We start from the raw sequence: 25142 nt of genomic DNA on the forward strand, positions 1-25142 counted from the left end.
GTGCAATCAGACAGACTCCCCTCCAATACCAAACAACATTTCAGGATTCAAGTTAAGTGGGACGTTGGTTCATGTAAAACCATACTAGCTTGTTTTCTGTTAATGTTGCTATTGCTAGGAAGTGGTTTGAAGGAAACCGATTAGTAGTTAAATGTACAGTAGCACTATTGCTAAGCTAATAGTTAAATATTTAGACACAAGTCAGAGTAACAAATTGTTAAAGCTTATGAACATCCTCATGGCCCATGGGGCTCCAAGATCACCTGTTAAACCTAAGGCTTTAAAGGAACAGGTTTTAAATTACAAACAGCTCCTGACTGCATGCGTTTCACCTTCTGACCACCAAGCCAAAACAAAGCAGTTAATTAGCATGGAACTCTTATTTGAATTGTGAAACTGAGGGAATAGTCTTTAACAGTGGCACTGTTGAGATTTGACACATTGTCGATTAACTGAATCAACTCATGATTTGTTCCGTGCCAGTGGACACAGCATGGAGAGAGTAAATTATTGACCAGACTATTTAAGAAATATGAACTACAGGGAGAGAACTCATTCCAATATTAACTACATATTGTTCATTCAAGAACTATTTTAAACTACAAGGAGCCATGTTGTACCATTGTCTTGCATCACACCCAGATAAATACTCCGGCACAGTATTACCAGAGAGCTCATAGGGGAGTAAATTAAAACCAATTGAACAGCACCTTGAAACCAATAAACAAAGACACCAGTGTTTGATCTCACTCAAGGACTTTATTGTGCATCATTTTTTCTATCCAATTGCTACACACTGAGGGATGGGCTGTGATTGGAAGGGTTTCTCAAAAGGGTGTGTGGTTTAAGTTATGTCACAGAAGGGGCAGGAATTCTACTCCTTTGAAGCCATGTACACCATGAGGTCCACGACTCTGTTGCTGTAACCAAACTCATTGTCATACCTGGAGAGAGAAAGAAAGAGAAGTCACAGCCAAGGTGTGATGGTGTAGGTGACATCACTACAAAAACTAGAGCACTACAGTTGGGTCAGAGGAGCATTTCAGTGATCGTGCTCAGCTGTGAATCTGGTTCAAAGTTATTTGTCTACACAAACTGGTGGATATGTACAGTTACTACACATGGCATCTGACAAGCTTGTAAAACACTTGATACATTTATGTATTCTTAAAAATCCAATCATTGGCAGGGAAATGTACTGAAGCTGGAATTTCTAGTAAGATCAATGTAGCAATACCAGGGATATTCTTCCCCAGCAGGGTGAAGGCAAGATGGGCTTTAAAAGAAGCCTTGGGTCAGCACGAGGAGGTGCCCAGTGATGGTACCAATACATGTTTGAAGGAAGCCTTGCCAGTTATGTTGCCAGTACTAAATGCAGAAGCGTATCAAGTGTAAATGAGGCAGTTTACAGAAGATCTGGGACTGCTAATGAATTTGAAGTGCATGTAGTGCCCATGTTTCAGCAGCACTACATAAGCCAGTTAGTGACAGAGGCACAACAAGGAGGGCTGGACACTCACCATGTAACCAGCTTGACAAAGTGGTCATTCAGAGCAATGCCAGCCCCAGCATCAAAGATAGATGAGCGGGTGTCTCCATTGAAGTCAGATGACACCACCTGAGAGGAAACACAGGGAGAGAGTTAAAGCACACCCCCCAGGAGGGCATGTAAAAAAAAAAAAAAAAAAAAAAAAATAGAAAGCAGCACTAAGACAATGAAAATCTATTCTGCACCAGTGTTACACATTGGGCCCTTTTGGAAGGTTTTTTGGTTGGGCTTCCCATCCAATTAATATCAGATCAGTTACTATGCAGTGCCTTTTAAACCACTTACTGCGAATAGTTACTTTTAAACACCACATGTAAAAAACATGCTTGTGTGACATTTAGACCAGATGCATCCAAACAAGCGCTGAATAAAAAGGGACCTCAAAAAAAGGTTAACCCCTTAATGAGGCTGCTGCACCCAGGAATAGGCTGGCTATCTGGAGGAAGGCAGTTTGAAAACATTGCATAAAGAATGCTAGTGGACTCCATGCAGTGCAGGATCAATGGCACACACTAAACATAACCCCTCCCTTCATGGAGACCAGTGTGCATAAAAACAGGCACTAACCTGGTCTTCTGTGTATCCCAGAATTCCCTTCATGGGTCCTTCAGCTGCTGCCTTGACAACCTTCTTGATGTCTTCATACTTGGCCTAGCAGGGAAACAAGCCATCAGTAACAAAGCATTAGGTAGTATTTCTGGACATCCTGCAACAGCACTAATGAAGGGTGAGCTTCCAATACCCTGCCCGACTAAGATACACACCCCACATAAGCAAACCACCAGATTAGGAACATGTCACACTTTGACTCCGTAACTTTCCATAAGGTAGTCTCCTTATTGGAGACATACCCAAAGAAAGCTGATGCATTATACTGGAAGTAGACACCAGTCTGTATGATTTCCCAGTGTAGCACTTACTGCTTTCTCAAGACGGCAGGTCAGATCCACAACGGAGACGTTGGGAGTAGGAACACGGAAAGCCATTCCAGTCAGCTTGCTGTAGACAGGAGGACAGACAACGTAAGGGGCCTGTCTCTGCTGTATTAAGCAGAGATCACAGAACACTACATAACTAGACTTAATGCTTTGTGAAATTGGCAGACTCCTGGTCAAATTCATGTGTTATTTTAATGTGTGGGGAGTGGAGCGCTGGGATGACGAGGTGTGCTATTGACCCACTGAGCTCAGGGACAGTGTGGGGAGGGGTGCCCTGGTAATGACAACAAACTCATGGGTGCTAGTAATGACCCATTTCTTGCATAGTCATGAAAGGGGAAGAATGTTCAGGTAAAAGTTTCTGCTACCAAACCTGGATGTGGTGCTGACCCAATGAGCCAGCTAGTGTGTTCAGTATTTCTGGTACAACCGATCAGTGTAGGTGTGGGGTGTCTTACTGACCCATTGTGTGAGGTACTAATGCCATGTATGTATTACTGACCCGTTGAGCTCGGGGATGACCTTGGACACAGCCTTGGCTGCGCCGGTGCTGGCTGGAATGATGTTCTGGTGCGCGCCTCTGCCGTCTCTCCACAGCTTACCGGAGGGGCCATCCACAGTCTTCTGTGTGGCTGTGTAGGCATGGACTGTGGTCTAGGACAGACAGACACTGTCAAAACAAGGCAGAACCAGAGACGAGCACAGCAATATCCATTTACACACCAACAAGACAAGTCACATTGCAGCTGGTGCCTCTCCAGCATTCCTACATGACTGCTCTGCCAAGACAGAATCCAGATGAGCCGTGCTTACCATGAGACCCTCAACGATGGTGAAGTTGTCATTGATCACTTTAGCCAGGGGAGCCAGGCAGTTAGTGGTGCAAGAGGCATTGCTGAAACCAGGGAAAGATGTTTAAAGAGATTGCAGGATTCAAACTAGAAGTGAATCTATTTATAACCTATAACAATTTGCAATAGGGTTTGCCAGTGATCTACAATACTACAGTTTAGTTTCTCTTAACTTGGAAAGAGAAACTTAGACTAGACTAAGGTAATGTTAAAAGGCATTGCCTGTGAAATATCTACATACTGAAGCTTAACTGTTGAAAGTCTTTAGGTCTGTCAAACATGGATGGACGTCCTGCTCAGGGTGCTTACCTGACAATCTTGAGTGACTTGTCATACTTCTCATGATTGACACCAACCACAAACATGGGGGCGTCAGCACTGGGGGCAGAGATGATGACACGCTTAGCCCCGCCCTTCAGGTGAGTCTGAGGATTTCAGACAAGACAGTCAGTATCTCTGCTTACAGGACTTGCCAATTACAAAATACAGCCTACAGGCAACCATTCAGACCACTGCTAGTCTGGGTCTTCAGCTGTCAAGCTGGGTCTTAAAGGACCCCAGTGGACTCAACTCTGGAGGCAGGCAAGTTCTGAATATACTGGATTTAAAAGCATTCAAAAGACTTTATACTAAAAGCAATCAAGCAACTGAATGAACAGTATGCATACAGCATGGTGTGTGATCCCCCATCAGAAGCAGCTGCACTGAAGTGGGAGGGATACTTACAGAAGCCTTCTCCATGGTGGTGAACACGCCAGTGGATTCCACTACATAGTCAGCACCAGCATCGCCCCATTTGATGTTGGCTGGGTCACGTCTAAAACAAAATTTACACTACATGAGCCCACCGGCACATCATAGAATCATTTCAAACAAACAGATTGGCTATTTATTATACTTCAATGTTAGGCCAGTGCCAGGCATAGCAAACTTGGTTATCAATTCCTTTTGTAATCAAGGCAATTTTAAAAAGCCAGCTCCTTCAAGAAAACCAAACAATTGCTGCAAAGTTGGATTCGGTACTGCTTTATTTTGAGTGTCATACTATGCAGTTCACCATTTGCTGAATTTTACTTTCATATTAGTCAATAGATGCCATGTAGGTGTGCCACTCTTATTACTGCCATGTCAGAAGTAGGTTTGAGACTTTAGGTTAAAGCAGTTCCTTTGACACCGATGTGCAATCTGCTATAGTGATTGCCTGCTCCACTAAAATAGAAGACTAGTATGTAAAGCTACCAATGGCCCATTCAGGAATGGCAATTGTGTAGTTTAAATGCACACCATTGTGGACAGCTTGTGAAATTAGTGTCTTTGAATATCTTACTGGACTAGAAACTACCAAAGTAAAATATAAGCAGTCTGATACACAGGGATTCATTTACTTGCATTAAAAAATGCCCCATACACTTCTGTTGGTTAATTGCATATCAAGTACTTGACACCCAGTGTTCCCTGCATCTGAATCATGCTCGTTGGTTTGTGTACTCACTCCTGGAAGACGGTCACTGCTTTCCCATTGATGACCAGCTTGCCACCCTCAGCCTTCACATCTCCCTTGAAGGGGCCATGAGTGGAGTCATACTTGAACATGTAGACCTGGGAGACAGAGGTAGTGTCACACACCACCATAAAGCCACGCTCAAACCAAGATAGAAACCGTCAACCCTACCATACTCACTTCAATGTACAGTTCTTGGTCTTAAACATTGGCTTGTTTTTTCCTCTTCCGATTTATTATGATCAATTATTATTATTTATTTCTTATATTAATAAATATTTATTTCTTATGAAAGATGTATAGAAACCATTCAGGAATCCAAATCTGTTCTACTTGGTTAAGCACAATTGAAAATAAAAGTTGCAAGCTTTAGAAACCTTGGTCAGGGTACAAGTTTAAATTTAGGTCATTTCAAATGCTTGTGCTCTAGCCCAACGGCCGGTGGAGACACAGTCCTAGTTACAGTAGTCATCCAATTTGGTTTCTGCTGCCACCTTGTGGAACACAAGTGAAACCGACAGTCAATCTGGCTCACCATGTAGTCCAAGTCGATGAAGGGGTCATTGATAGCCACGACCTCCACCTTCCCAGAAAGCACTGCGGCACGGGTCACAAGACGGCCGATACGTCCAAATCTGAAAACAGAAAAGGCCATTAGATATGAGACACCAGGCTAGACGCACAGCCTGGGCAGTTTCAATGGCAGGTATTAACTGTATGCAAATAGCATTTAAACTAACATACCTGGATTGCCTGTAATGCAGGTCAGAGAAACATTTTGTACACGAATGCTTACAGCTACATGGCAAGGGTTGGGAGATAATCCAAATAGTGTTTCCCTGACAATGTTTAAAGACATTGCCTTCTCTGATGCCACAACATTAGGATCGAGTGTTTACGGAAACTTTAATGTCGATAGGCAGGTTAAACCCCAACATGATGCCAAGTAAAATGCTTTGGGTGTTGACAGCAGTTGCAATGGTGTTCCACCAGGTGGCAGTTTATGCCATGAAATCCGAGAGAGCCAGCTCTGTATTTGTGCTGCCTCTCCCAAGACACCCCTGTGAAACAGAACAAATATTTTCTTCACCTTTGGATACTAGACAAGTACTGGATTTGGGACAGTGTGTCCACTTTACAATTCGAGTTGATATTTAACTCGACACACGCAGCCCTGTTAAAACACCCACCCAAGTAGACAAACAGCTTAATAACGAACCTTGGATCCAATGTTTGTTAAACATGCATAAACAAGTCTGAGATTTAAACAGCAGTCAGCATTTTATTTAATAGGGTGCACTGCCCTTTACAATTTTATATTTAAGACTATTTACCAATAGCAGTATCCATTAAAGCACGTACTTTCGCTTATGATAAGCTGGAGAAGCCAACCTAGTTTCTTTAAAAAGTCTGCCAAGGTTATGTGAAAAGGTCAGTCTACAATCCTTTAGCTTTGGAGAAAGGTCACCTTGCTAAATTAAACTGCTGGAATGCAGCAGCTGTAATCCTATCTGCCACAGAGAAGTTAAATCTCTTGAGTGGTTCTGCAGCACACTAACTTTCAAAAGGGCGGTGTACAGTGAACAGCAGTGCTGGTTGAGTTTAACATTTGAGTGAGGCAGGAAAAAGAGAATTCTGCAATATGAAATGAATTCCAGCAAGGCCACAGGTGTACAATTAAAACATTGCCACTGTATTAATGGTTGGTCAGTTTTAAAAGCAATTAAGCCTTAAAACATTTGCAACTTCCCAATGTGACCAGAAAGTGGCAGCACCTACAAAAATGAGTAGGTTACACAATTACAGCTTTAAAAAAAAAAAAAAAAAATCTACAGTTGCATTACAGTAAAAATGGAGCTGGACCCAACCCAAAACAAAGGAGACAGTGCAGTGGAAGTGACAGACATTCGTGTCAGACCTCACTGATGGATTGGTTTCCTCAGGCCCACATGGAGTCATTTAGGAACTTTGCAACAGGAACTAATGAATCATTTTAGGCAGCATTTGTCCAGTAATCATTGAATCAGCACTTGCCGAGACAAGCCTCTACTGTACATAGGCTCTGATCAAGCTCTCACCAATACGGGGTTTAATTTCAGCTGATGAAACCCAATCCTATTCGTCTCCCTGTCCCCCAGGTATCATCTGGTCTTTAAATACCCTACTTGACCTTCTACTTACAAATACATAACCCCATCCCAGGCGAATACGAGGCTTGGTTTACAAAACAGAGAAAGGTCAAAGACTAAAATGCAGACAGTTAAACCTCTCCAACACGTTTGGCATTTACTTGACCGGGACAGTTCTGCTCAGACCGCAGAGACTGATCCAAGCAGCAGGGAGAGCTGGACAGAAGGACTGACCTGCGAATACTGGACTTAGTTATGATGGAGACATACAACACAAAACATTATACTGCAGTACATAATTGAAGACAGACTTCTGGGTCACAATCTTTGTATCACAAAAACATTAGTCCTGTGTACAACAGTTCTAGGAAAGAGGACTCCACTTCAAAACTACTCTAGTACTATAGGAAAGAGCCCACCCTAATCTGCAGACCAGTAAACTAATGTAATACACCAGAGTTCATTTCATAGGTCACAAAGGGTAAAGTACAGTAGATGCCATTTGGCAAACTGAATTTCTAGACAGCCCTGCACCTTTGGTATCAGTCCCATAGAGGACTGGGCTCACCGTGCTGGTCTAATTTTAGCTGTGACTTTACAGAAGAATTTTAAAGTTACTTAACACTTCAGCCAGACAGGCAGAACAAGGGGCAACATAAGGACAGCGATGAGCTTCAGGTCACCAGCTTCCCCCTCAGCGTCTTGTGAATCTGCTGCATGCAGCAATGTAAAGCCGATTCACCAAATCGTTAAATTCACCAGGAGTTGCTCAACAAACTGTTACATTCACCCATGCGTCCCTGCTGAAGTCTGTAAACTGCAGGAAAACCAAAATAGCAATTTCCACTGTGGAAGTTTGTCTTGTACAGCAATACTACTAATCAGTGTAATTGAAGAGATTCAGAGATGACAAATCTTTTGAAAATGGGTATGAAGTTGTTTATATAAGAGTGCTAATAAACAAACACATTTGCTAACTTATCCAGAGTAGCCGACCGAGTTGGTGACGTACAAGAATAATATGCGAGTGAACAGATTTTATTTTTTTATGTCATTTGTCCTTGTACATTAAACAAATGTTAGTTGAAGTGGGTTAACTATTTTAAATTATTCATATCTATATACATTTACAGTTGCAGGCTAGCTGCTGTCTACATTTTAAATGTAACAAGCTAGCTCCTAATCAGTCAAAGATAACTAAACCTTTGTCCCAATAAGCTTTCAGCTCACAAAGGTCAACCACAGCCTTGCATGCCCAAGCAACCTTTATCAGCCATGGTGATTCACCAGACTATTAAATTCCCCGCACTAGTGATGTCACTACTGACTCGGCGATGAATTTAACACACCCTAATCCAAACTACAACATTTAAAACTCTGCAAGTGATGGAAGACATGTCAAATTAAAATGAGAAACAAAACACAAATGGTAAACCGTTGCCTTTAAAACTAAAACCACCTCATCTCAGTGACACTATTTGAAATGAAGGCAGTGCCTTCATTTCATATCTATTGGGAGGTATGATTCTGGCCCAGCATGTAATGGGGAGTTGGCTGCACAGACATGCAGACTCGCACGTCTACTACAGGATGTGATGAAAGGGGGGGGGGGGGGGGGGGGGGGGGGGAAGAGGAATAACGCAGTCAAAACTACTGCCAAGCTCTTTAGTTCCTCTAGCTTCCCGCAGGTTGTGTGTAACGTTGCTAAAGTGGACTACACACAATTCCAACAAACCTTGACAAGTTTAAAAGAAAATCAAAACAGCTTTGGAGAATGTAAATAACGGGTCTGCCAACAGGATTGAGCTTATTTATTTTTATATAGATATAGCAGTGTGTGTAAAGCAGAGTTAAAATTGAAGGATATGCATTCAATTCAAAACTTTGCCATGGTTTTTGTCGGCCCACACGCGCTGCATCACCTCATGTTCAACAGAAGTCAGTTGGTATGGAAGGGGTCAAAGTCCCGAACATGTTCAAACCTAGACAGTTTATCTAAGCTCTTGCACAAGATTAGATACTTTCAAAATGGCAGTCCAGGGGCTAGAACCACCTTTATCCTTTAATTATATAGACTTGAAGTAGATTATTAAATTACCCGTTCCATCTTAATTGTTTTTTAAAACGGGTTTATATTTAAAAAAAAAAAAAAAAAAAAAAACTTGCTTGAAGCGTTTTGTGACTCGTCCCAGTTTAAAGCAATTCTCAAAAGAGAGGTCTAGATGACCGAACTACTGCTATTTATTTTTTTATCTCCATCTATTACATGTCTGCTTACCCGTTAATTCCAATCTTCACCATTTTGTCACCGAAAATTTAGCAGGTCCTCGTCTGGGGAAGAAAAAAAAAAGTTACTTTAATCCTTCCACCCACAAATAGTACAAGCTATAAATTTAGCTAATGTATTAGCAACTTTAAATGTATTAAAGTTGCTACTGTGTAGCATGTTAATCAATAGTCTATTTAATCCAAATTAATAGCCTGAGGATTCAGGGTATAAAATCAGATACGATTTTTTTTTTTCTTAAAACATACATTTACGACTGGCGATTATTGTTGGGATTCTCCGTAACTAACCGGTCCGCACCGTTTGGTATTTTTGAATTTTAAATTTTCAAAAGAGGCATATCGTCACCAGAGCAACAACCTTAACAAAGACGTCAGTCTAGAACTTTCACCCCCGCGAGACACGTGGCTTGATTTTAAATTAGGAGGAAATTCAGGAAACCTACACGAGGAAATATTACTGACCCTCATTACAGACTACCCACTTTAAATTATACAGCACAGCATTGTACGTCACCATTTTAATAATGTTAATTAACTCAAACCAGCAATTTTGTTGACTAAATTACATAGTTAAAATCCTTCACAAAAAATAAAAATAAACTACGTTAAAGAATTTGTCTGGCTGCTTTATTTGCAGATGGAAGCAAAACGCCTCGAGCTCGGTATAACAAGTTACTCAGCGATGACTGTGTTGCAGTGTAGAAACTACGAATTGACATTGAGAAAGAAGGTCGGATTGTGACAAGACAATTATGCAAGTCTAACAAAAAAAAAAAAGATAACGGCTAGCTGTAAAATGAACCGACCAATTAAATAAAATTAACTTTTGTTTTCGGGCCAAATTGGTAAATTTCGCGAAGATCCCTTACAAGTTCAACGTCAAAGGCTACCGGCACGCATTCTAGAAGTCAATATATAAATGCAAACAGGTGACAACAAGTTAACGTGACCTTTAACAACTTAATTTCCATTACAACGCAACAGAAAGGTAAAGCAAGCAGGCAATTCAGAGTCATTCAAGACAAACTCTTGATCAATTGACGGTGGAAATAGCGTTTCACCATTATCACTAGTTTATTTAACACCCCCTCGCCTCACCCAGAAAGAGTCTACTTGCAGAAGACTGCGACCTCACTTCCTTATTCAAAACCTCAAACATGCCCTTCGTTTTAAATTCACCCTGCAATTGAAGTTATTCGTCGAGTCTTAATTTACAGTAAACATTCTCATACTTAAACTATTAATAATAGTAGTATTACTAATAATAGTATTACGGCAGAACTTGTAGGCCAGCTGAAGTGGTGGCACAGTTTGAAAGCAAAAAACTCTTCTTCCGTGGTGCAACAAAGGAGTCAAAACTTCGTGCACCTCTTTTTCAAACACTATTTAAAACTATACCATTATTATTTTGGGTTTAATGTCCCCATTGCCGCTTACCTGAGTGAGATTCAAAACCCGGCTCTTGCAGTGTGTGAATTGAGAGCGGCGCGGCTCCGGTTATATAACGAGGGCCACGCCCCCTTCTCCTTCCTGATTTGCTCGAGCACCAAGTAGGAAATGTCAAGGTCACTCGGGACGTGTGCAGAATGTCTCTGAAAAAAACGCACACGTTCTTTTTCTTTCTTTCTTTCTTTCTTTCTTTTTTTATTAAATATCTCGGAGTCTCTCCGTTCTTCTCCTGTTATTTTACTACATTTGTACAAAAACACAAATGTGCGGCTTGGTGTCTGTACTGTTCACTGCTCCCTACCTCATTACTGAATCTGCATTGTAAAAATAATAAGAATGAATGCATCAATATTTCAGACAGATAAACTGTGTGATTCTGCAAAGGAAGAATAAAACTGAAGGATAAAACACAAGCAAACAACCAACACATCTTCAACACAAAGAGGGAAGCCTGTGGTAATGGTACACGTTCTAATAGGCGATATTAAAGACGGTTAGGACTCCTCTAAAGGGGGCGCAGTGATACAGTTGGTAGCGGTAATAAGCGGTAAGGAAATGGATTTGACAGAAGTTAGCACTCCTTTAAAATCTCAAAAGAAAGCGGCGACTGTTTGAGTGCCAGTCAGTCTGTGCTGAAGCAGCTGCTGTCTCAGTGTGTCTCTGTGCACTGAGCTGTGACAGCGCACTGTTACAGTGCCAGCGCATTGCTGTGTGTGTGTGTCTGTGTGTATATGTCTGACAGGGACACAAACACATCCACACAAAGACTGACTCTCTGGGAGCACCTGTCTCAGCAGCTGAGATCCACATTTCTGGTAATCTGCATGTAATTTAGAGAAGAGAATACCGCAATGTTGAACTCAATTAAAACGAGTGCTGGCTCGCTCTCTATTCATGCTTTCTACCGCTAGTCGTGTACATTTAGTCGTTCTTCACATTTAAACAGGACAAATACATTTTGTATCATTAACTGGAACGAAATAGCTTCTGTCATTATCTAAAAAAGACATGAATTGTCGACTTTTTAAAAAAAAAAAAAAAAAAAGAAAAAGAAAAATTTGGAAATTGATGTTTTGTGACTGAGCTGTAACCCGTTAAGACCGCCCACGCAGCATTTGACAGGCTGTACAAAACTTGACAATAAGCGGGTTTGTGAGATGATTTTAAGAGAGGTGGGTGGGTTTTTTTTTTTTTTTTTTTTTTTTTTTTTTTTATAAATCGTGATAATAAACGGGGCATCCTGTATTTTCCAGGCATACAGTTCGCTGGGGAAAGGGACATGCATGTTCTTAATTTTACAGTCAGAAATTATTCAGTGTTACATACATGCCCCATGGAGGGTGACCAGCCGTCCCGGCTTGACCGGGACCGTCCCAGGTTTTCCCCAAACCTTAAAAAGTTCCGGTTTGCAACGGGGCCAGAGAGCACTCCTTCCGTTAATTACGTAAACAATCAGTAATCATAGCAATAATTCAAAATATTTAGAGAGAGAGAGAGAGAGAGAGAGAGAGAGAGAGAGAGAGAGAGAGAGAGAGAGAGAGAGAGAGAGACCTGCTAAAATAATGACCCACCCAACCTTTTCTTAATTCATTAATGAGACTTGCATTAAGAAATGAATCATTTCGTTTTCCCCTACAGAGTATAGACCAAAGGGGAATTTGACATCGGCACCGATAACTCATACTAGGAGATTGCACGGGGGTTGCATGCGATTCTTCATGTGACTCATTCGCGAAAGCATTTGTTTTATAAACTATCGTTCTTTATTTTCTCCTTTTTTGTATATAATGCGAGAAAGCGGTTAACAGTACAAACACCCCATGTGTATGTCGTGTATAGAGGAACACATTCAAATTTGACCAGGACAGGGCCCTTGGGATATACATCTCATTTACAAGGGGTCCTGGCAAGAAATAGCATCATAAACTGGACCGTCAACAAGGCCTGTTTAGTGCTATCTTTCTGATAAAGTCGAGTGCATAAAAAAAGACTAAAGGGAGGGAGGATGCGTGCTGGGTTTAACAGCTAAATTGAGACTACTTCCAACGGGGTTGGAACAAAGACCAGGCGTGGAGTTAACAGCTTTGGCCATCGTGGTATAAACGGAAATATAATGCAATTGAAATCACATATCTCTCTTCAAACGGCTTCTTGTTTTATATGCGCAGCTCTATTCATCCAGTTATGTGAACACGGACACTGTGTGTCTGCGGGCTGCGCTGTTCGTATATTCCAGTCTGTCCCACGGCGCTTCTCTCAAGTCACGTCTTTGCAATTTCACACACAAAAAAATTCCACTTCGCTGTCAACGCTTGGAACGTGACTGAGGATATCCGCATTCTAGCCCCGCCCGTCCTTACTCCCTCTGCCACTCATTGGTCTACTCGAAATTCTAGCGAGCTGTCATTGGTGGGCTGCTGTCAGGCAAGCTGTTTCTATAGCGACGGGGTTGCTAGCGGATATTTAAAGGAGACAGTTGTTCTTTTGTATTGGTTACATCAACTGCAGAACTCGCGCATTTTTTGCTTTGTCAGGCTCGTCATACAAACAGTGCAAGAGAAAGCGCACTCACAACTTGAAAAGAGGGAGCCACCCAACACTTAGAAACAGATTATAAATCATTGAATGTTAATGAAAAGCAGAAGAAAGGCTGATATTAACGCACTTAATCTGTATAGAACCATTTAAAGTCAGTGACATTCTGACTGTGAAATCTACACTCTCTGCGACATTACAAGTTAATAGGTTCCAATAGGGAAAGGACTGATGATGCAAATACAGTGCCGTGAAAAAGTATTTGCCCCATGTCTGATTTTCTGCATTTTTGCACATTTTTCACATTGTGTGGGTTGTAGTAGTATATAGAGGGAGTCTGAGAGAAAAAATGACACCAAAGTTTGGTGCTTCTTTCATTTGTTTGGTGTGCAAGGTAATCAAACATGCAATCTTCAGGTGTGAAAGTTATTGCCCCCCCCCCCCCCCCCCTAGTTAACTCAACCCAATTAAAGGGATAATTAGGGTCAGCTGTTTGAGTACTTTGGTTAACAACTAGGCCTGATTTGGGCCAGCCCTGCCCAATATAATATGCCCAATCAGTCTGGAAAGGGTTACAAAGCCATTTCTAATGCTCTGGGGCTCCACCGAACCATAGAGACATATTGTCCAAATGGAGAAAGTTTGGGACAGTAGTGAATCTTCCCAGGAGTGGCCGTCCTGCCAAAATCTCTCCAAGAGCAAGGCGTAAAATCGTCCAGGAAGTCACAAAGAACCCTAGAACAACATCCAGGGGTCTGCAGGCCTCTCTTGTCTCAGCTAAGGTCAGTGTTCATGACTCCACTATCAGAAAGACACTGGGCAAAAATGGGATTCATGGCAGAGTAGCAAGGCGGAAACCATTGCTCACCAAGAAGAATATGAATGCTCATCTCAAGTTTGCCAAAAAGCACCTGGATGATCCTCAAGAGTTCTGGAACAATGTTCTATGGACAGATGAGTCAAAAGTGGAACTTTTTGGCCAACATGGGCCCCGTTATGTCTGGCGAAAACCAAACACTGCATTCCACAGTAAGAACCTCATACCAACGGTCAAGCATGGTGGTGGTAGTGTCATGGTTTGGGGATGCTTTGCTGCATAAGGACCTGGATGCCTTGCCATCATTGAAGGAACCATGAATTCTGCTGTGTATCAGAGAATTCTACAGGAGAATGTCAGGCCATCCGTCCGTGAGCTGAAGCTGAAGCGCGGCTGGGTCATGCAGCAAGACAATGATCCGAAACACACAAGCAAGTCTACATCAAAATGGTTGAAGAACAAGAAATTTAAAGTTTTTGGAATGGCCTAGTCAAAGTCCAGACCTAAACCCCATTGAGATGTTGTGGCAGGACCTGAAACGAGCAGTTCATGCTCAAAAACCCACAAATGTCACTGAGTTGAAGCAGTTCTGCATGGAGGAGTGGGCCAAAATTCCTCCACGGTGCTGTGAGAGACTAATCAATAACTACAGGAAGCGTTTGGTTGCAGTTATTGCTGCTAAAGGTGGCGTAACCAGTTGTTGATTCTAAGGGGGCGATGGGCGTTGCATAACATTCTTTAATAAATAAATGACATTTTTAGTGTTATTCGTTCACTCAGGGTACCTTTTATCTAAAATTAGGTTTTGGTTGAAGATCTGATAACATTCAGTGTCAAAAATATGCAAAAATGCAGAAAATCAGACAGTGGGCAAATACCTTTTCATGGCACTGTAAGTTACATTTAGTCAAGTTAAGAGTCTATCTCTCACTCACTCTTTGATCTATCTATCTTTGCTTATGCTCCTGTAAATTGTCTGACAGGGATACCGCCCCCCCCTTCAGAAGCATCTGTTCATGACCTTGTGTGGTCCTCTATAAATCGAGACAGGGCTAGATGGGGGAGGTGAGAGAGTGAAAGGGCGAGGGAGAGAAGCTGGGGTCGTGGTCTTTTAGTAAAGGTCAGACTGCACGGAGAAACCTTTAGCTTGAACTTAGAATTGACACTGAGACACACACACGCACACACACAAACACACACACACACTCACATACACACAGCTGCTCAACCCATCACTCTGTCTCTCCACAAAACTGAGCTTTGAATGTGTGAATCTGTCTGTCTGTCTGTCTGCAGGTATGTATGTATGTATATTTGTGTTTATTCAGGGATATTTAGTAAGAAAGAAAGAAAGAAAGAAAGAAAGAAAGAAAGAAAGAAAGAAAGAAAGAAATGGTCTGAGCAGTGGGGTGAAACAGGGGAGCAACAAAGCAATATCCTCCACCCAACCTGCAGGTGCCACTGTACCCCCAGCAACTGACAGTGATCTGGCGGGTTTTTTGTCCATTCCCGTACAATAGACTCTCAATATTGACTCTGCCAGCGGTTGCCAAGCGACGGGGCTGAATTGAATTCTCCAAATACCTTCAATTGAATTCTGAAGGAGGGAACCTGCCCTAGCGACCCCGGTCCTGTGCTGCCAGCTTCCACACAGAGAGACAGAGATCTTCAGAACCGATCAGCACAGTGTGGAGAATACGAGGAGAGAACACACACAGACACACTGGCTAAAAGATTAGAACACGGACATCAAATGAGGAACTCCCCTGAGCAACTACGTGTAGTCAGCAACAAACACGAGATAGCAGAAGGATCTCAGTGGCTTCATGAGGCTTACTAACTATTCCATATTGAATTGATAAGAATTCCACCTGCTTGTGTCAGGGCACATGTACGTTTTGTATATATTTGTACCGTGTGCATTTATTGTTTATATTTGTGTATTACAAGTCAAAATGTGAACGAGAAAGCATTTGAAACGTTTAAGCCACAGCAGGTTTTAGACAAACAGATTACATTTGTTATTTTAGGTTTTTTAGGCACTGGACTTTATCAGAAAGATAAATGTAACATGAGAATGAAACACACTCTCAACTTGATTGGAAGGAGACACCGGACACTTCAAAACATACCACACAGCATTTGTAATGCAGATCCACGCAGTGTGTCTGGGTTCCACAAGGAGACCAGCCAGCCATGTGAGAATGCAGCAGGACTGGGGAGTGTGTCCTGATTGGAGGGAGCTTTTAAACAGCCTGTGAGAATGCAGTCGAGACAAAAGGGTCATTGATTCAACTTGGCCACATATAGGGACCAGCAGGCAGACAGCGAGTACCTCAGCCAATGCCTTTGAAAAGTTAAGGGTATTTGTGCAGTTTTCCCCCATGCTTTTTTAAATATTATGCATTTCTCATAGTTTACCATGGTTTGCCTCGCTTTTTAATTTACTTTGCCATGTAATGTAATATAGGTCTTGTTTGGTTTTTGTCATTGACCAGTAGTCGGCACTGCCAGTAATAATTCTGTTAACGAGTTTCAAACAGCTGAAGCGTCGCTAACTGCCGGTGTCCACGCCAGCGTCTAGATAAATGCGAGGAGAGTCAGAGCTCCCCCTTGTGGATAGCACTTAAAACTACAGGAAGATAACGAGTTTAAAAAATATTTCACAACTTCAGTATTTATTGCATGACAAATTGGGGAACGGTAGACTTATGGTTTTCTATAAGTTACCGATCTTGGGTGTGGCACAATGCGCTCAGACACCTTTACATTTACCTTTTTTTTTTAACCATTTTACATTTGTTTTAAAATGTTGTTCTTTTTATTTATTTATTTATTTATTTATTTATTTGTTTTTTTGGATTTATTTAATTTGAGATACATGGCTACTGTAGTGATCCCTCGACCTTCCCCCGGATGAAAGAGGAGGCCATGCAAAGTTTGGTTGCACTGGCTTAGCGGGGTCCGATGCATAAAGGAACACAGACAGACACACATTCTTCTTTATATATTAAGATAATACTGTGAAACCCTAATTACGTATCTATGTTTGTTTTCCACGTACAGTATTAATTACTTTATTGCTGCCTCTGTAACTAATTTGATGGAAAGTGTAAACACATATCACATATTTGCATTAAGCAAGGTTAAATATAACCCTTGGGGGCAGCAGTGTGGAGTAGTGGTTAGGGCTCTGGACTCTTGATCGGAGGGTCGTGGGTTCAATCCCAGGTGGGGGGGCACTGCTGTTGTACCCTTGAGCAAGGTACTTTACCTAGATTGCTCCAGTAATAACCCAACTGTATAAATGGGTAATTGTATGTAAAAATAATGTGATATCTGTAAAATGTGAAATAATGTATAATGTGATATGTTGTAACAATTGTAAGTCGCCCTGGATAAGGGCGTCTGCTAAGAAATAAATAAATAAAAATAAATAAATAAATATATCACACTGTCCCCGGCAGAATGGATCTGTAGCTGCCTTAAATCCTTCATAAATTATTTAGACTGGTTTGAATTGAAAATAGCTTTAGATTGAGACGATTTACCCCCCAACAGGACATTCTGGGGGAGAAGTGTGGAGTAGCGGTTAGGGCTCTGTACCCTTGACCAGAGGGTCGTGTGTTCAATCCCCGATGGGGGACACTGCTGCTGTACCCTTGAGCAAGGTACTTTACCTAGATTGCTCCAGTAAAAAACCCAACCTTTATAAATGGGTAATTGTATGTAAAAATAATGTAATATCTTGTAACAATTGTAAGTCACCCTGGGTAAGGGCGTCTGCTAAGAAATACATAATAATAATAATAATAATAATAGTGTAAAAAAGTTCCATGGACAATGCAGGAGAGTCAGAGCGCCCCCTTGTGCATAACACTTAAAACTACATTCATCTCAAAATTCAGGAGAGTAAAACCTCGATTATATAATTAACTGGGACAAGGGGGGTCGGTTAATCAAATTGTTCAGATAATTGATTAATAACTGACATTGTTTTACACAGCTTTCCCAATCAAGGAACCTCCTAAAATGCAATCTCCCTGTAAATATAATATTGTATATACTAATATATTTAATATCTAGATAGAGCCCTGCACTGTTGTATAAATACCAGAGATTGAGGAACTGGTCAGCACAGAAGAGCACAGCATACACCACTACTATACTATACATGATTTACAATCTGTAGAAGCCCTTGTGTAAATACTGTAGTGTTAGTTTCAGAGCAGCACAGCAGGGGCCTGCCTGTCCTTTTAGTTACTGTATCTCTGTTGCAGATTCATTCAGCAGGCACTCAGACAGCTGGTAGCATCACAGACAATACACGCAGGAAGCTGTGAGCTGTTTTCCACCCGTACCTACCTCTATCACCCCCATATTTACACAGGTAACTGGGTGTTTGGGGATTTTTAATGAATATCTTTCAAGAAATGTTTATCTAAAGACAAACTGAAAACAACCCCCTTTGCACACAGAGTCCAGCACTGTGAGTAAAGATTATTCCATGGAGACTGAGAGACCGTACTGTTTTAAAACCTTTCTTTTGTTTAACAATATCACAAAACCAAATCAAGACAAGAGAGAATATTTTCATAAAGACACTAAACTGTATAAATAAATTGCACAATCTGTTCAATTCAATTATTATTATTATTTCATTTCAATTGATTTTATTTTTCAGTACAAAAAAAAACACTTTCTATGACCTAACCTTGAGATCTCCCAGGCTAACTGAACTACAGTCTACATTCAAAGATGAAACAGACTTCTGTTTAATATATAGTATTAATCAAATCTAATGTATTATTATTATTATTATTATTATTATTATTATTATTATTATTATTATTATTATTATTATTATTATTATTATTTAAATTTAAAAAATCATTAAATCATTCTTTTATTTCTCTGGATCGCAATCCTCCTGCCATTTTTGTCCCAGCCTTTAGAATGCTAATCACTGCTCCTTCTTAAAGGGCTGCTTGTTATCATCTATATTTCCCATCATTTCATGTATAATATCATATTTAATGTGTGCTCTCTCTCATTCTCTGCTGCTGTTTTTGCTCAGACCAGTATTGACCAGGTGCAATAAATAATAATAATAATAATAATAATAATAATAATAATAATAATTATAATAATAATAATAATAATTAACAAATCCCTCAGAATTGACCGAACAGACTCCAGCAGTGCAGTTGACCCAAGTCCCGCGCTGAATGACAGGTACACAGCCTAGCCATATCACACAGTCTGAAGAGAGAGAGAGAGAGGAGAGAGAGAGAGAGAGAGAGAGAGAGAGAGAGAGAGAGAGAGAGAGAGAGAGAGAGAGAGAGAGAGAGAGAGAGAGAGAGAGAGAGAGAGAGAGAGAGAGAGAGAGAGAGAGAGAGAGAGAGAGAGAGGTTATTAACCCGCGTAAAGTTCACCACAGTCTGCTTGCAGTTTTCCGCCATGGTTTACCATAGTTTAACCTAGTTTGCCATGTTTATTAATGTGATTTACCACAATTTATTTTTATTTTTAAATAAACCCTGCTTCATTACTGTGCAGATTTCTAGTGGGGAACATTTCTATAGGAGGTTGTGGTGTTGGATTGGTCACGATTGTGGGAGATCATCTGCAACTCTAAAAACGAAAGGTCCAGACAATGAACCTTAATCAGCTCCTCACCTCAGCCAGTCCCTAGCAGCCCAGCCCACTGATCGAGCCAATCCGGTCGAGTTTGAGTCCGAAGCAGCCCCTGGCCCAGCCCTTTTTCAGCCTGTCCACCGGTTCCCACTTCCTATTGGCCAGAGACCCTCTGAGGAGGCGGAGCCAGGCCTTCTCATTGGCTGTGGGGGGCTCCACCCACATCTTCTGCTCTTTGACCTTGACCCTTAATTTCTCACTCTCTATGTGCTCGCCCGACATGTCCTCGGAAAGGTCATCAGCGGTCAAGAGGTCACTGTATTTCTCTATGAGGCGGGCCAGGAGCTGAGGAGTGAAGAGGTCAAAGGTCAAACATAAACAGCTGTACTATAGAAGTCTACAATAACACTGCAGAGCTGTATAGAGGTCTATAGGAAAGAGAACCCCACTCAGCACTGCAGAGCTGTATAGAGATCTATAGGAAAGAGAACTCCACTCAACACTGCAGAGCTGTATAGAGGTCTATAGGAAAGAGAACCTCACTCAGCACTGCAGAGCTGTATAGAGGTCTATAGGAAAGAGAACTCCAGTCATCACTGCAGAGCTGTATAGAGGTCTATAGGAAAGAGAACTCCACTCAACACTGCAGAGCTGTATAGAGGTCTATAGGAAAGAGAACCTCACTCAGCACTGCAGAGCTGAATAGAGGTCTATAGGAAAGAGAACTCCACTCAACACTGCAGAGCTGTATAGAGGTCTATAAGCTGTGAACCAGTCTAATATACTAAGCTCTTGTACTCTCCAGACTGGACTACTGTAACTTTCTTCTTGCTGGTCTCCTGCCTCGGCTATCTGCCCCCTTCAGCTCATTCAAAGTTCTGCTGCTTGTCTTATTCCCCCAACCTCGCTACTCTCATGATACCCCTCTGCTTCGCATCCTCCACTGGCTCCCTATCTCTGCTCACATTCAATTCAAGACCCTTGTTCCTACCTACCGCTCTATTCACTGCCCCCTCCTACCTCCAATCCCTCGTGTCCCACACCTGTCTCCCTACATTCCCTCCACTCTCCATCCTCCCGTGCCTGCTCCTTCTCTTCCCTAGCCCCCCTGAGGTGGAACCAGCTACTGTAGAACTTCAGGACTGCTCCGACGGCTCCTCAAGACCACCCTGTTTAGACTGCACTTGTAGATCTCTTGTTCTATCCCTCCTACTCTGCACTGGACTTGCCTGACCTCAGCACCACATTGCTGGATCCTCAGCTAATGCACTATCCTTACTCAGCGAAGTGTAATATTTCTTTATAGATATAACTTGCTGTAATCCTTACTTGTTGCATCCTAGTTCATATTGTACTTTAGTTGTATTATTTGCACTTACTGTAAACTATAATGTCGCTAAATATTGTTTTTGCCCTGTAACACCTTTAAGTCATCTTGGATGAAAGCGTCTACCAAATAAATAATAATAATAATAATAATAATAATAATAATAATAATAATAATAATAATAATAATAATAATAGATATACCTGTACATTTCTATTTGTTTTTCATTACACACTATTTTTTGTTGTTGCTGTTATAGGTGCTCACAAGACACAAAGACACACACACACACAGTTTGTTACCTGCAGTTTGGGTCCATTCAGCGCTCTGCAGTGAATTTGAACGAGGGATGAAAACAGAAGGAAAGAGAAGTAGAGAGCCCTCCGACCGGACTGCTCCATCATCGCAAAATAAATAAATAAATAAATAAACAGAACGAAAATACCAAAAAAAGAAAAAGATAATTAAAAAAAACAGAAAAGGATCCAAAAAACGAAAAAGAAGGAATGAGAAAATCCAAAAAGAATAATGAAAGAAATTCAAAAGGTGCCCCAAGTCCTTTGAGCTATGAGCCGCTGTGTGTGTCTGTGTCTCTCTCTCTGTGTCTCTGGAGTTGAGACCCTGTTTTATACACATCTCCCCATGATGTCACCGCTCACAGCTCATCTCTCACTTCATTAACCCCTCACACTCCGTGCTTTTTCGCTCGGTAATTTTGCAGTTTTCCCATGCTTTTCCCATGGTTGTACTATGCATATACTTTGCTTCTACCTCTGTGCTTTACAATGTAACACAGCCTTGATTAGCACTCCTTTAAATAGGTTCAGTGATCATTTCACTTGTGTTAATAAGAGGCAAGGAAATTGACAGACAGACAGATGGACAGCGCCCCACAATCCTGTTCAGTTGGACAATAAGAATTCTGCTCAGTGGCTGCTCGCTTACGTCATCCTCTAGTGTTAAGCCTTCTGCGCACTTTGATTTATAAGAAAGAAAGAAAGAGAGAAGAATGGCTGTCCAGTTTGTTTGCATTCCCTTGGAGGGAGCTCGTTTTTCAGCTGTAGGGACACAGCCTGCTTGTCATGACCGTGCCTCTTGTAAACTCTCTGCAGTTTTTTGTTGCATTGTTTCATGTCGCCTAGTCCTCCTGCATCAAACCATTCATTTAGAAGAATAACAATCGTTCAAATAAGTGAGCTCATGTTTACTTTTTTTTCTTGTAAGAAAACACAGAGGTTCTGTTGCCCTTGGTTCCGGAACACATTTCACAGCTGTTACATCCTGGCACCGGGCCAAATGAGAGTTGAAAGTTCACAGGGCTAATAATCACAGATTTAAAATCCATTTCTTTACCTCTTATTATTAGAATTAGAAACACTGGGGTCCTCACACCTGCTGCACAGGGAGAGCAAATCTACAGTGTGGGGGGGGGGGGGGGGGGTCAGGATGTGGGGTCCTCATACCTGCTGCACAGGGAGAGCAAATCTACAGTGTGGGGGGGGTGGGGGGGGTCAGGATGTGGGGTCCTCATACCTGCTGCACAGGGAGAGTGAGTCTACAGTGTGGGGAGGGGGGGTCAGGATGTGGGGTCCTCATACCTGCTGCACAGGGAGAGTGAATCTACAGCAGGTTGAATGGGCATCACCAGAGTCAAAGAGAATGAAAAGGAATAAGTCTGGAAAACAAAACAATCAAGAGGAGAATGAGAGGTTAATAAGAGTGAAGAAAATATGTTTTCGAGCCTCGGATATTTAAAAATAAAAAAAATAAAAATCTTTGTAATACAATTTCATGAACTCAGTACAGGAATGCTATAATGTGCTAATTTTAACTGACATCCTGAGTTCAGAAGAATTTATTTCATTTTCTGTTGGAGGGGGGGGGGGGGGGGGGGGGGTAATTCAATCTATGGGTGCGCCCTAAATGAAATGACAGGGAGAGGGGAGGGGAGGGGGGGGTGCGACAGTCAAGATGTCTCAGCAGATTGTCTCTTCATTCCTGGAAATAGAGATTTAGTTTTTCGTGGAAAATATTAGCCTTCCTTAACAACAGCTGCTGTCTCTCAGTATTGACAAAACAAGCTTAAAATCATCAGACTCGACACATTAAATATACTGTATAAAGAGCTGCACCACACAGCTTCTTACAATCCATTCCATTACCTCTTATTAGCTTTATTAACATGATCACTGCCTCCATTTAAAGGAATGCGAAGCGTGGCTTCTTTAAAATGCATTATATTAGCTCTTAGTAGCACCAGGACAAGCTTCTTTAAAACTCACTCCTTACCGCTGTAAATGAAACTCTGGGAGAATGTAGTAAAGTGACACACACCAAGAAGGACATTGCTGTAAGCTCAGACTGGACAGGATTGTGAGACGCAGGAATGGACCGTATTGAATCTGAAGGGGGGGATGATGAGCTTGTACAAAGCCCAGCCCAGACAGCCATTGTCCATTTCAAACTCCTCTTCAAATACATGATTCAACCCTTTCATGCATGGGGGCTGATACAAATCTCTCACCTCCTCTTTATATCGATGGGGACATATGGAAGACACAAATGCATGATAGCCTCGTATGAAGATGCTGAAAGGGTTAATGAGCGAGCGAGCGGTCCCACAAGTGTTCTGCATTCAGAACCAATCGCAGCACAACATGTGGGTGGGCTGTTTGTTCTTCATTTTACCCACAATATTGTCTGTAACAGTAACAGATGGCTCAGACAATGCAGAATATCTTTTGGGGTTCACTGGTGGTCAATGGAGAATATTTCGGGGTGTGACTGTACCTTCCTGAGAGAGAAATCAGAGACTTCTCCATCCTTGATGTGAAGAAATCCACTGGGTGTTACACCCTTATCCCACTCCCCACACTTCCTGTCCTTAATTAGCGAGTATCGTGTGGTGGGAACCAACGCTCTGAATCATTTTCACTTCAGCTGAATTCTCCAGGGAGGGCAGAGTCCTGCTGCAGAGTGTGAGGGCATGAGTGAGAGTGAGAGCATGTAAGTGTGTGAAAGTGAGTGTGAGAGTGAGAATGTGAGAGCGACTGTCTGTCTGAACTAGGGTCAGAGAGTGATTGACGTCAGAACTGTCTGTCTGCTCTTCCACAGACACACAGCTCCCATCTGAAAATCCCAGGCAGCAAGGAAAGTAGTTGGGAATTTCAAACAAACTATTACTGCCCTTTACTGAGCACCAGTGAGGTTATACAATCACAGGAAAACTTCCAAGAAACTATATAACACAGACATACACTTTGGCTAGTGCTTTCATATCAGTGTTATTGAAACTAGAAGACACTGAGAAAATTAAGCAGACAAGCATTTGGGCTTGTGTCTTCATCAGTGTTCTTTTTGTCTAATTGACTTTCCTATAAGTTTTACCTTCACATTCTGATTCACTGTTTTGTGTTATCTAAAATCCTAGTCTTGTTTTACAACAAACCACTGCCTACTTGATTTAATTTCTTATAAGTTCCACGTCAGATCTTCCCAGTAAAGGGATTTCTAATGGACCAGTTTAACCAGCATGACCAGCTGAAAACTAACAAATAAACTGGACAATCATTCTCCATTCCTTGCGCAGTCTTTGAAAGCAGATGTTCTGTACAGCAGTATGACATCACAGCCCCCTGCAGTGCTGGGGCTGTATGTACAGCAACTGAGGCAGCAGTGGCAGGCGGTGCATTACGGGTGATCTCAAGCAGAGGAAAAAGCAGAGCCCGGCACTAAAGAACTGTATTTACAACTTTTCTTTTCATTGTCAAATTTCTCAGTCGTTCCAGATTCTTGTGCATCAACCCCAATGCTATCACTATCAATAGCTCTTTCTATTGATGCAAGCAAATCGGGTATTACTGATGTAATAAGACTGTGTATCTGGGGCAAAGGATGGTCAAGGGCTCTGCTCAATCGCTGTTGGCATTGCTTTGCAACAGCATTTCTGGTCTCCAGTTTCAGCACAATTTTTTTAAATGTGATATTGTTCCTGGACCGCTTTCAAGAAACACAACATTAAATCTGGTTGCAATTTCACCCCAGACATTTGAGCGTTACAAAACAGCTGTGGGCATGTTTTCTACCATCTTCGACCGTTTTGATATAATTTTTTTCACGC

At 41.7% G+C, this 25142-nt stretch overlaps 2 protein-coding genes across 2 annotated transcripts; both read right to left on the reverse strand.

Moving 5' to 3' along the window:
• Window positions 1-739: 739 nt before the first annotated feature.
• On the reverse strand, window positions 740-10831 carry gapdh (glyceraldehyde-3-phosphate dehydrogenase). The gene is made up of 12 exons (XM_034042013.3): window positions 10695-10831; window positions 9247-9299; window positions 5375-5474; window positions 4831-4937; window positions 4065-4155; window positions 3648-3763; window positions 3301-3382; window positions 2990-3141; window positions 2470-2548; window positions 2117-2200; window positions 1521-1618; window positions 740-944 (listed from the first exon to the last, which is right to left on the reverse strand). Exons 2-12 carry the CDS (start codon window positions 9267-9269, stop codon window positions 875-877), a joined length of 1002 nt encoding a protein of 333 aa, XP_033897904.1. The 5' UTR covers window positions 9270-9299; window positions 10695-10831; the 3' UTR covers window positions 740-874.
• A 7866-nt stretch (window positions 10832-18697) lies between these two features.
• On the reverse strand, window positions 18698-21752 carry nppcl (natriuretic peptide C-like). Its single transcript, XM_058994048.1, has 3 exons — window positions 21325-21752; window positions 19738-20040; window positions 18698-19320 (listed from the first exon to the last, which is right to left on the reverse strand). Exons 1-2 carry the CDS (start codon window positions 21424-21426, stop codon window positions 19750-19752), a joined length of 393 nt encoding a protein of 130 aa, XP_058850031.1. The 5' UTR covers window positions 21427-21752; the 3' UTR covers window positions 18698-19320; window positions 19738-19749.
• Window positions 21753-25142: the final 3390 nt, after the last annotated feature.

Source organism: Acipenser ruthenus, chromosome 20, assembly GCF_902713425.1.
Source record: "Acipenser ruthenus chromosome 20, fAciRut3.2 maternal haplotype, whole genome shotgun sequence".
Classification (NCBI taxonomy): domain Eukaryota; kingdom Metazoa; phylum Chordata; class Actinopteri; order Acipenseriformes; family Acipenseridae; genus Acipenser; species Acipenser ruthenus.

Coding starts and splice junctions, on each gene's coding strand:
- nppcl (XM_058994048.1), bottom strand. CDS start 21,426: ATGATGGAGCAGTCCGGTCGGAGGGCTCTCTACTTCTCTTTCCTTCTG. Junction 20,041..21,324: donor TGAATGGACCCAAACTGCAG/GTAACAAACTGT, acceptor TTCACTCCTCAG/CTCCTGGCCCGCCTCATAGA.
- gapdh (XM_034042013.3), bottom strand. CDS start 9,269: ATGGTGAAGATTGGAATTAACGG. Junction 4,156..4,830: donor GCAGTGACCGTCTTCCAGGA/GTGAGTACACAA, acceptor ATTTTGTTTTAG/ACGTGACCCAGCCAACATCA. Junction 2,201..2,469: donor CCTGCCGTCTTGAGAAAGCA/GTAAGTGCTACA, acceptor TTTCCCTGCTAG/GCCAAGTATGAAGACATCAA.